Raw genomic sequence first — 13,135 nt, forward strand, 5'->3', positions numbered from 1 at the left:
CGTCCCTAAGGTTTAATTTAGTTTTAAAATCGTCCTTTGGACCAAAATACTCTTCTCCTTCTTTCTCAAAATCAATCAGAAACAGAAGCAGAAGTAGAAGTAGAGACAGAAGCAGAAGCAGAAACAAAAGTAGAAGTAGAAAGCAAAAATAGAATCAACAACAATAAAATAACAACAACAATGGATAATAGAATCAGGGCAATAACAAAACCATAAGCAGAAGCAGAATCAACAACAATGAAACAACAACAACCAGAAGCAGAAGAAGAACAACCACAGTGAATAATGAAATCAGAACAACAACAAAAGCAGAACTAGAAGCAGAAGCAGTCAAGCAGAAACAAAAACAGAAGCAGAAGCAGAAGTAAAAAGCAGAAGCAGAAGCAGAAGCAACAACAATGAAACAACAACAACCAGAATCAGAAGAACAACAACAACAATGGATAAAGGAATCAGAACAACAACAACAACAACAACCGACAAGGAGGACGAGGAGCAGCGGCGATCGACGAAGAGCATCGACGACTGGCGACCAAGCGAGGAGGAGGAGCAGAAACGGCGAGCGGCGCGTGACGTCCAACCTCGTGGATCTACTGGCGTCGACGTCGAGCGAGGAAGAGGAGCAGCGGCGATATCTGGCAGTGAGATCCAACAGCGAGGCGAGAAGCAGCGACGGCGACGGCGAGGAGCAGCGATGGCGACGAGGAGCGAACGACGATGAGAGCAGCAGTGACAAGGACTGAACGACGAGGAATAGCAGTGGTGGCGGCAAGAAGCAGCAGTAGCAGATTTCCTTCCCCCTCTTCTTCCTTGGAAACCCACCAACATGATTCCCTTCCCCCTTTCTCCGTTTTTTTTTTTTTATTATTTTATATATTTTTTTAATTAGGGATAATTTGGTAATAAAAATAAAAAATTTTGTAAAAGGGACGATTTTAAAAGTAAGTTAAACCTTAAGAACGATTTTGTAAGTAAAAAACGATTTAAGATAAAAAAAATTTTCAGCCCTTACTTTAAGAACAAAAATCGTACTTAATTCAAAAATCATGTTCATGACTATTCTCGTCTTTGATTTGATTCATTAAAGAATTAAAATATGTTGTGATTCAAATCCATTCAAAAATAATTATGATATACATAATTAAAAAAATAATTATTAATCAATCATTACATATGAATATATATTTAATATTTTAAAAAAAAATTGATTATATTATTACAAAAAAAATTAATTATTTTATTGTAAAATGTGTGATTATTTGAATTACTAAATGCTTTATTAAAAAAACAAGAAAAACTATATATAAATTGATTAAATTCAAACAAATTTGTGGCTGATTTTGTTAGCATATTCCTACCGAAGATATTTGTTATTAAATGTGTGACTAATAGCAATGTCCTTTTTAAGAACTTGGGTTGACTTGACGCTCTAAACGTTGACTTGGCTTGGCAATTGGCAGTTTGCCAGTTTCACTTGCCTATCCATATATTAACATCATATTTTATGGATCAGAAAAGCTAAGAGATCAGCATCTTTTTACTAATTTCATCCAGTATAGTATTTTTTAATTTTTATACTAATGTGATAAATGATGTATTTAAACTTTTTTTTAACATATGTATAAAAATATTATTATTAGTCAAATACTAAGATTTGTTAATTATGTAGCACTGCTCTTTATGAATTTTAACTCCCACAATTGGAACTTTTATGGTGTTTTAACTCTAGTCGTCGAAATTCACCTTTCACTAGGTAGAAAGTCTGCCAAAATCAAATCCAAGACATGATTCTTGAAAATAATTATCACTTGTGCTAGGTCTCATGGTTGACAAATTAGGATTATAAAAACGAAATCTACAACTTGGAAATAATAAGGGCTAATACACCATAGGCCACATTTGTTCTTATACATTCACACATTAAAAAAAAAAAAGAAAAGACTGCAAACCATTTTGTGGATTATATGAAGTGGGTCTTAGGCGATTCTTAGGTCTCAATGCTGGGCCTTGTTAAAAATGCTAAGAGTGGAAAACAAAAACGAATGCCAAAAACTATCCCAAAATTAAAATACAAATGTGAGAACTTAATTAATGTTGCTATTTGATCTAAAAACTTTGAAGACTAATGTCCAAATAAAAAGCTAAAGAAACATATATGACTAACTAAAGAAAAGGATTTGAATAATAGCCGAGGCTTTATGTGAGAGGAGATAGAACGAAGATTGCGTTTAATTTTAAGAACAAAAATAAAAACAGATATATAAAAATTAGTATTTTTATATTTTGTTTAGTGATAAATTAAATATAAAAATCTAATTTACTTTAATTTTTTCATACAAAAAATTTAGAAAAAAATATAATGATTAAAAAATATATTTATAAAAAATTAATAGGTATAATAAAAAAAAAATTATTCTCCACGTAGAAGCGTTTTCCTATATAAGTTATACAAGTCATTTATATTCACACGCTTTTACGTTTTTCTCCGTGTCTCTTCTTTCTTCGTGCCTCCTCTTCTTCTCCTTTCCGTGCATTTTCTTCTTCTTCTTTTTCCGTGCCTCTTCTTCTTCTTTGTAATTTTTTCTCTCGTTATCATCATCATCAACACCACCTCTTCCTCTTCTTCCTTCTTTTTTCATTGAAATTTCTTTTCCTCTTTTCTTTTTCTCTTTCTCCTTCATCATCAGTTATCTCGTTGTTGAAGATAATAAATAATTCATGTTCAGATTGTCAATTAGCAAATTTGGGTGTAACACGAAGATATTTGGGTGTAACACGAAAATATTTGGGTGTATTTTAAGAATTTTTGGATGTATTTTTATTCTGATAAATTCTACATAATTTAGTCACCAAAAAAAAATTCTACATAATTCAAAATTCTTCCTCTTCTTCCTTCTCATCTTCTACTGTTTCTTCTTTGTTTTTTTTATCATCATCACCATCTTCTTTTTCTTCTTTTCTTATTCATCTTTTTCTTTTTCTTTTATCTTCTCAAGTTTCTTCTTGTTTTACTCTTTTAACAAGAATAAAAACAAAAAAATCAAACAAAAAAAGAAGAAACACATAATGCTGCAAAATTACTTGGAAGAGGATGAACTTACATTCATTTAACTAAAAAAAGAAAGAAATAAAAAAAAAGAAGAAAAAAACACAGCATTAGAGAAAATATTTTTCTGTATTTGCAGCAAATTTGGTTGTAATACGAAGATATTTGGATGTAACATAAAGATATTTGGGTGTATTTTAAGAATTTTTTGGTGTATTTTAAGAATTTTTTGGTGTATTTTTGTTCTGATAAGTTCTGTTTTGCATAATTTAAAACTCTTCTTCTTCCTTCTTTTCATTTTCTACTGCTTCTTTTTCCTCATCTTCTTATTTTGTTTTCTTATAATTCTTATTGGGAGAAAAAATCAAATAAAGAAAAAAAATACATAATGTTGCAAAATTAATAAAAAGAGGAGGAGGAAAAAAATGCAGCAACAATAATAATAATAAAAAAAAATAACAATAGAGATAAAACACGCGAAGAAAAAGGAAGAAAAACGCAAAGAAAAAGGAGAAGAAGAAGAAGGAGGAGAAGGAGGATCGTGAAGAAGAAGTGTCTTCCATAATAGTGAGTGAGAGCGCGCTTTAGAAACGGTAGAAGAAGTGTCTTCCATAATAGTGAGTGAGAGCGCGCTTTAGAAACGGTAGAGTGACAACGCGCGTGTTATCACACTGGGTGAATGTAGTTTTTGTTAGACTTAACCCAACTTGTAAAACTTATAACTCAAAAAGACTTGTATGTGTAGCATAACTCTAAAAAAAATAAAAAAAAATAAGATGTGTTCCTTATATATTTCTTTATTAGTGTTTTGACACAATGTCTCTTGTTCATGTCTCATTTGTTAAACATAATTTTGTGTCTCTGTTCATGTCTCATTTGTTAAACATAATTTTGTGTCTCTGTATTCCTCAGTCTCAGTGTTCTATGCCTGCAAATAAACAAACCCAGCCTAGAAGACTTGAATCAAATGTGTCTTGCTGAATTATCAATGCTGCATAAGGCTTCAATCTTAGTTGTATTTTTCACTTTTTATTCATCAGTTTATTTTCATGAGATAATAAACTTTGATTTTGATTCCCCCTTGCGACTCAACACAAAGAAAAAAGAAAAAGATTATGACAAAGCAAAACAAGAAACAAAGGAAGAGACACAAAATTTGAACAAATTTCTAATTTTTTTTTAAGTTATAACCAAGCTACATAAAAACATAGCTCTTTGCTATCAGTATCAGGTCCTCAGGTATGGTTCTCTAGTGCAACATGCAGCTGCACAAGCAATGAAGCAAATATGACACCCAATCAGAGGGGGAAAAATGAAACACAAATGGTTCACTTTAGCAAAGTCAGAGACTCCTCTACTCTCTAGCAAGCCGACTTCTCCGACGATAGCCATTCCTGCGTGGCCACCAAATCAGGGAGGACAACTGCACCGGCTTTCCTCCACTCCACGGCATCCGGTGTCTTAAATCTATCCAACAACAGGGCATGCATCCCTATGCTCTTGGCCGGCTCATAGTCTTTGCGCATGCTGTCACCGATATGTAAAGTTTCTTGAGGTGCAATGTTTCCAGCCCTCTCCAGTGCAATCTCATAGATTTTTGGGTTCGGCTTCTCCACGCCTTCCAGACCGGAAAACACACCGAAGTCCCACTCGGAATTCTGCACCATCATTTAGACAATCATTCGGAATTGTAGAAGCAAAATTCAATATAATCGCATTGCAAGTGTATCAAAAAGCAATGGATACTTGTAGTGGTTAGTAAAGTCTTAAAGCTCAACAAACACTGGTTCAACAAAATTTTCTGCTGGGAGTGTGGTTTGCTTGGATCAGGAGATAAAAATGATAAATTATGATTACAAAATTGAAGCGCAACGGTGTGAACTAATGTTCTAGAGTTTGTGTAAAAATCTAACAACAAACCTTCAAAAATTGTAGAAAAGTTTACCTGGTTTATACCCAGAGCTGGAAGAATCACATCTTGATATCGATACTCTGCGTTGCTGACAATGCCGACGGTTATGCCTTTTCCTCGAAGCCATCTAAGAAATGGTTGGGAGTCAGGGAAGACGGTGTATGGGGCCGAAGAACCGAAGGCCGCATATATGCGTCTGAAAATTTTCTCAAATGTCTCCTCATCATATTCATATCCAGCCTGCCAGGGAAAACAACTATCTCCATGAAATTCAAGAAATTCTTTTCACACGTGATTATCATAAAGCTATAATTCATTACTTGATATCAATATCAATATCTTATAATGCAGCATAACACATCAATCAAAGTGGGTTCAACACATTTGATGGTTCAAAAATAAATTTGCTTCATTTCTCATGTTATTTTGATAAATTAGTACAAACAAGTATACTGACTTCCAAAGATATCTTACCCTCACAAAAGAATCTCGCACGCAAGTTTTCCACCACACAATGTTTGGCATTTTGGCTGCATAACCGAAACAGGGATACTTCTTTGCCATGTCCTTATAGGCAAGCTTAAAACCCTCGTGCACACGTTTGTAATCCGGGCATGGATAGCCAACTGCCTTGGCTGCCATGCAATAGTAGTCACCAAGCTCTCCCTTGTAAGCCATTAGGGTACCCGTAACATCTATGGTGACACACCGTAGTTTATTCAGTAGTGACATGGTGGCGCGAATCGGGAAGTAGGCTCCTGTGTGTTGACTAAGAGACTGATCAGAAGAATTTCACAAACAGCAGCAATAAATCAACTAATGGAATAAAGTATTGAGCTCCTTTAACATTGATACTGAAGCTTGCACATGTGATTTCATATTACTATATTAGTGACTTGAAGTGGAAATGAAATTTCAATCAAAGAAGAGCATTGTAAAATCTTTGACCAAGTAAAAGAGAGGAGCATGGAAATGGTTGCTTTGAATTGATGAAGTTATTGATAATATTGCGCAGAATAGAGAGACAGAACTTTTCTAATCAATATCAGAATTGTTGGACTGAATGATACGAACGTGGCTTTGAAACTACACATGATTAAAGCAATGGATGAATGCAAGAAGAACAAAAAAAAAAGTATAACATGGTAAAACCATTGCAAATTGAAAGGAACTGGATAAGCTATGTTCGGTTGGAGAGTGAAAATTTCCATGGATGAGCTTTGTAGGTAAAATCTACCCCCGAAACTCATCCATGAAAATTTCTAGCCCATTTTCTTTATAGGAATTTCTCTCCATTTTTACCCGCAACCAAAAATACCCTTAAACTTGGATAATTAAATACCATTGCCACACACAACAGGCACTTTCAGATAACACATTTTCCTTGCAAACATCAGCAATTTAGACTTAGTTGTAATGTTATACATAATGCTAGTATTATGTTAATACATCTTGGAAAATGGGTAGCTCAAAATGGATGGATGGATGGTCCATTTCAAGTTTCAACGATTTTTTTCAAGGAACTTGAAATTAAAATTGCACTCTGCATGTAATGATGTAAGGTTGCAATCATCAACAAATTCAAGATGAAGAAAGAACAAAAATCACTAATTACTAACAGTTCAAATAATGCAGCATATTCTTTCTAATCTCTATAATCATTCATCAACACAAAATCTTAACCTGAAATCAACCCATCTACCTCACAGGTCAAAGGCTTATACTTTCATTCTTCTTTTAAACGAAAAGATAAAAAAAAAAAAAATAATCTTTAATGGGTTTAAGTCAAAATGCACTAAGGTTTATAATGTGGCTAAACCAAAGTTCATCAGCTACAAAAGAAGAAAAAGGAGCATCCAGTCCAAAGTAATTCAAATTGGGAAAATTTCCAATATGAAATTTAAGCGGAAACAAAACACTTGAGAGAAATAGTTGAAAGGAGATCAAATCAGAGTTTCAGACAATTACCAGAAAAGAAAAATAAAAATGCACACACGCACTAGAGTGTGAGCAGGTCAACACCCAGAAACATTTCACCAAAAAGATTATATTTTTACAATCCACTTGTAGAAATAAACTCAAATTGTTCAATCACAACAATAACAAGAAGAAGAACAATAAAATTGAGGCAGGAAAGGAATCTTGGTTCTTACCAGAAGCTCAAGTAAAATCGAGATGCTTTTTTAAATCCCCAAATGGGAAAATGCTCAAGCTACACAATCATGGAGAACACAGGGAGAGAAGTGAGTACCCATTTTTATATATGCAAAAAAGGACATTCAGAGAGAGAGAGAGAGAGAGAGAGGGAGAGAGAGAGAGAATTGCTACTCTCCCAAGAAGAGTACATGTCACAAGGAAATGAGGAATCAACAACCCCCTGATTCGTTGTTTCTTGTTTTTCACTATTTTGTTTTCCTCTGCATCTATTTTCCATTTTTCCTAGGTTGTTTGTCTGAAAATTAATTTGTTTTAAAAAATTTTAGACAGAAATAATATTAATTTTTTACAGAATGACATTGACATAAGTTTAAAAGTTAGAAATATTTTTTTGAAAATATTTAGAAACAGTATTTTTTAAGTTAGTTTATATCTATTAAAATTAAAAATTAATATAATCTTATATCTTAACAGATATTTATATTTTTTATTCTATTTATGTCTATTAAAATTATTTTAAATTTTACAAATGATTTTATCAAAATACAATTATTTTAACTTATATTTATTATAATAAACTATTTTTGAAAATTAAAGGTTTTATCAAACCAGACATTAAGTAAAACTAACTTTGTTATAGCAATTAACTAAAAGTTAAAGAATAGAAAAGGCAAAAATGAAAAGTGAGGGTAGGGTGAGAGAAAACTATGGTCGCAGAATATATGTGGTATTGGGGTATTATGGTCATTGCGTATTCACCAGAAAACAGCGTCAGGTTTTGAGGGAATACCATTTGCTTTGCACCTAAAACAATGGCCTTGAACTCTCAAAAAAAAAAAAAAAATTGATGCATCGTAGTGTAAAACAACTTTTTATATATATATTAATAAAAATAATTTTTTTATATTAATCATATAAATAATAATTTAAAAATAAATAAAATTTTATTTAAAAAACTTTAAAATTATATAAAAATTTTTATACTATCAATATATCAAAATTACATTCCAAAAGCTTTTTATTGATGTTCATTACATTATTGCACGTGCACCCCATCTTGTGGGACCGTAAACCTTGGAACTGAATCTAATATTGTAAATTTGTAATGTAGTAATGTTGCTTCCTAGCCAGTTGTACGTAGGAATGGCAATGGATATCTAGGAAATGGGAACCTTCTTTCCCCTTCTCATTTCATTTCTGTTTAAAAAATTGTCTTCCATCTCTGTTTTATTTTTGTTGAGTTTTTATTTATTTATTTTTTTTAAAAAGACAGATACATGAAAATAAAAAAATAAAATCACGTTAAAATTTTATATAATTTAACTACAATATATTAAATTAAAGATTATTTAAACACATTTAATATAATAACATAAATTTAAAATTTTTCATATATAAATTAAAATAAAATATAAAAACTTTTAATATAGTAACATAATAAGTCTTGAATGACGATCATAATTCCGTAATAGTACTCTCTTTTTATAATAACAAGTATAATTATCCACGTCATGCACGTGATAAGATTGAAATTATAATTTTAAATTATTTTTTAAAATTAATTTGAATTATAATAATTTGATTAATAAAAAAGTAACGTGTTATGTTTTTTTTTAATTTAGTGTTAATTGGATTAACTCTAAAATAGTTATTAATCAGTTTTAATAATATACTTTTTTCAATAAATCAGACATATATACTGAATGCAAATTAAATATAAAGGCTATTAGCACTTATAAATCTATAAAATCGCACTGTCTTTGTTCGTGTGCAAGGGTTTACTTATCAAATAAACTTAAAATATGAACCAAAAATATTTATAAATTGGACCTAGCATCACTTGAAAGAATAATGGAAAATAATCAACTTACCTTATCATCCATGAGAACCATTTCTATGTAAGTCGTCTTGTTCTTGTCAAATTTGGATGAGACTTTCCATAACGCTATATATTAATTTTGTTAAATAATTCTATATATATCTTTCTACAATCGTGCAATAATTTTTTATTTTTTATATCTATATATATTCCTCAATTCTAACTCCATTCATACGCATATTAACAGTTTTTTTTCTAATAGTGATGTTTTAATTTTTCGTTTTTCTTTTTTTCACGTATCTTTCTTTTTTTTAAATTGTGATATTTTAATTTTTGTTCTTTTTTTTAAATATATTTTTTTTAATAATTACATTACTAATCTAAAATATAAAATGAGAGAGAAAATGAACTTAAAAATCAGAAGAAAAAAAAAGAAATTTTATATTAAAATATATAAAAATAATATATTCAAAAAGAATAGTCGTAATATATAAATTGAATCAACAATTTAAATTTCTCTAAAACTAATTTAATTAAATACCAATATTAGAAATAAATTACTTAAATAATATTTAATCTATTCTAGTCCTTAGACACGTAAAGATTAGAGTCATTCTCGTAAGGACAACGAACTGAAACAACGTCGTAAGTTCGAACATTTAGAATTCGTGCAAATTCAGACAATTCTTTTGTTTTTTGAAAACTTTCTGTATTTCTGATAGAGTTGAATCGAAATTCCTTTTATGGAAAAAGAGTTACGGATATGACTTTGATGTGTTGGAGACCAAAATCCGGAAGTCATTATTTATATTTGAGTGTCAAACCCATTAAACTCGAAATACCAAATAAAAATAGTATCTCTAGTTTTATTCTCATTTAATTCTAAATCAAAAGTAATAATGACTTATTTAATTCAACATTTATGATAATAAATGAGATGGCCATTATATAAGTCATCTAATGTAAAATAGTTTAATTTACGATTATAATTAATATATGTATTGTCCATAAATAGATTAGGAAATAATAATTTCGTAACAAAATAATCATTCAATTTGAATTACAATTAATTGATTGATAGAAATTATAATAAATTATATGATATTTAAAAAATTAACCAAATCAATTAGTTGATATAATTGATTTATTATAATAAAATGAATTTAATGAGTTAAAAGAAATAAATCGAAAAACACCATCAGAAACATGTTACGACAGTTTTATCATTAAGTGTAGAAATTTAATTTTTACATACTAGAATAGATATTTACAGATTATTATATTAAACACCGACTAAAAAAATACACTAAAAAATAAAAGCATTAATGATAAAATATAACCTAAAAAATCACTTAAATTCAAAAAGAACCTGTGATGAATTATAATAAATCTATATATGAAAAGTAAAAGTAAAATAAACAATTAAAAATAAAGTAAAAAGAGCTATTAAAAAAAGCAAAAGAAGATAGAAAAGATAATGTGTGGAGTAGATAAAAAATGTATTGCAATAGAAGATTAATATAATTAATTAATACAAAGGATGAAAGAGAAAAATTAAAATACGATCTTATTAACCTATTAATCAACTTTTATAAAAATATTACAAAAAATTTAAATTATCTTTAAATAAAAAATTAATATAAAACAAAATCATAGAAAAATATTAGCAAAATTAAGATAAAAAAATAAAAATAAAAAATTATAAATATTTTACTTGAACTACAAAATAGAGATAGAGAGAAGGGATATATAAAATAATAAGATAATAATTTAAATTAATTGAGTTCATTTATTTCATTGCTTTATATATTATTTATTAAATAATTTAATATTTATCTCAATCATATTAAATAATAAATTAGTTATAATTAATTTGGTTTAATAAATTAAACAAAATTTAAAATAATTTGATATTTACTCTAATTACATCAAATATTTGAAGTTATGATTAATGTAATTTAATAAATCAAATAAAATATTAAATGATGAAATATTTATACTAATCAAATAAAATTATATAATTGATTAGTTATAATTAATAAAATTGAAAGAATCAAACACATTAGATTGAAAAATAATTTAGTCAATTTGTGTGTTAAGGACACATTTTAAAAATATTTATTTTGCAACAACTTTTATAAAAGATTTTTTATAATATTTTTAACCTATGGTTTAAAGGCACATTTATAATAACCCATTAAAAAGTACTTAATTAGTTAATACAAATAATTAATATAATTAATTTAGTTCAATAAATTAAAAGAATTAAATGTGTAAGGAAGAGATAAAGAGAAAGTAAAATTATAAAAATGTATACCCATTAAAAAGTAATTAAAAAAGTCCTTTTTAGTTTTTTATTTATTAATTATTAATTATTAATTTATTATAATTAATTTTACAACATTTATTACACGTTATTCATCTTATAAATTAATACAATCAATTTATTAATATTAGTTATCGATAATTAATTATAATTGATATAACTCATTTCACTATATTTTCTAAATAAATAATTAAAAATACACGTCTCAATTTTTTGTTAAATTAAAATAAATAAAATATATAAATTGAGTAGATATAAATCTAGAAATTATAAATTTTATTAACAACTCAAATAAATTAGTACCATAAAATTAAATTTAATGTCTATTTTAAAAAATAATTACTGACCTTTTATTCTTTTAATTATTAATAATTTAAATAAAATAATACCCTATAGCTTATTTTGTTATTTATTTTAAGTAATTATTAACATAGTTGTTAGTAATACCCAAGTGTATATTATCAACATAATTTTATCACGGGTATTTCAATCTTATCGTCATTACAATTTTGTACCGTCTTACTTTTTTTAATTGTTATTATTAGAATTGTTAAATAATATTAAAAAAATTCTTTAAAAATAGAAATAACGATGACACTTTGAATAATTAATTCAATAGAATTAAATTTAAACGAATAAGATGATTTAATCAATTATATAAATAATAGCATATTTATAAATATTAATATTAAAAATAGTCTCACTAATGTAAATGATCAATACAATAATTATATGAAAAATAAATAATTACATAATTGCATAATTTTTAAGATCCTATATATAGTTAAATCTAACGGACAAATAAAAAAATATTTATATGATAATGTCCTAATATTTTAGCATACTATAAATCATATTATAAATTTATATATCATATTATAATTTTAAGTCAACTCCTTAAACACATTATAACATAAACAATCTAAAAAAATACACCAAATTAATGAATATCACATGGGTCACAACATACACTCTAAATTGTCACGATATTTCAAATAAAAAGAGTATCAATATAGAAAAATCAATGAATATATATAACTAAAATAAAGAGCAACAAAGAGACACACAAAAAAATAAAATAAAATAAAGAGAATCAATAAAAACATTAACATATAAACCATATACACGAACAATGTATATATTAATTATGAATTACAAAAAAAAAGACAATATATGAATTAAAGTACACATGGCAAAATAGAATATTACAAAACAAAATTATAGTAAGATTATTTAAAAACAACATAAAAATCACATATTTTTTTTGTTAATCAGAAGCTAAAATAAAAAGAAAAGGGTGCGCCTAATAATAAGCAATTAAAATAAACAGAAATTTTAAAAAATATAAAAAAATAAAATGTATAAATAAAGATAAAAGAAACAAAAATTCAATAAATTACAAAAATTGTACATAAACACGAGAGAGAGGGGGAGGGAGGGAGGGAGGGAGGGAGGGAGGGAGAGAGAGAGAAAAGAAAGCGAATGAGTAAAAAATATTTGATTTTATATAAATAGAGGGTATTGAGAAAAAATAAACTAATTAAATTAATTCATATATTTTGTTATCATATTTATTATTTATTAAATAATTCGATATTTACTCCAATCAAATCAAATAATTAATATAATTAACTAAATTAATTAATTGATATAATTAATTATAACAAATGGTAAAATTTGAATATCTAATCAATTAATTAATTGATATAATTAATTAATTATAATTGATTTGCTTTAATGAATTAAATGAAATAAATAAGGAAACACCTTAATAGCATGTCGCATTAGTTCTGTTATTAAGTGCAAAAATCTGATTTTTATATAATAGAATAGATAGATAATAAATATATTTTCTTAAATTAGTATAATTGTGCA

At 27.4% G+C, this 13,135-nt stretch overlaps 1 protein-coding gene across 3 annotated transcripts; it reads right to left on the reverse strand.

The window, feature by feature from the left end:
- Positions 1-4,201: 4,201 nt before the first annotated feature.
- On the reverse strand, positions 4,202-7,371 carry LOC112741805 (uncharacterized). 3 transcript variants are annotated; one of them, XM_025790918.3, is made up of 4 exons: positions 7,112-7,371; positions 5,433-5,727; positions 4,992-5,198; positions 4,202-4,704 (listed from the first exon to the last, which is right to left on the reverse strand). In XM_025790918.3, exons 2-4 carry the CDS (start codon positions 5,688-5,690, stop codon positions 4,408-4,410), a joined length of 762 nt encoding a protein of 253 aa, XP_025646703.1. In that variant the 5' UTR covers positions 5,691-5,727; positions 7,112-7,371; the 3' UTR covers positions 4,202-4,407. The 3 variants fall into 3 exon arrangements, with proteins under 3 accessions (XP_025646703.1, XP_025646704.1, XP_025646705.1); XM_025790919.2 differs by having other exon boundaries at positions 5,433-5,735; positions 7,112-7,345; XM_025790920.3 differs by having other exon boundaries at positions 5,433-5,716; positions 7,112-7,338.
- Between the last annotated feature and the right edge of the window lie 5,764 nt (positions 7,372-13,135).

The sequence above is a fragment of the Arachis hypogaea genome, chromosome 14 (genome assembly GCF_003086295.3).
Source record: "Arachis hypogaea cultivar Tifrunner chromosome 14, arahy.Tifrunner.gnm2.J5K5, whole genome shotgun sequence".
In the NCBI taxonomy this organism is placed as follows: domain Eukaryota; kingdom Viridiplantae; phylum Streptophyta; class Magnoliopsida; order Fabales; family Fabaceae; genus Arachis; species Arachis hypogaea.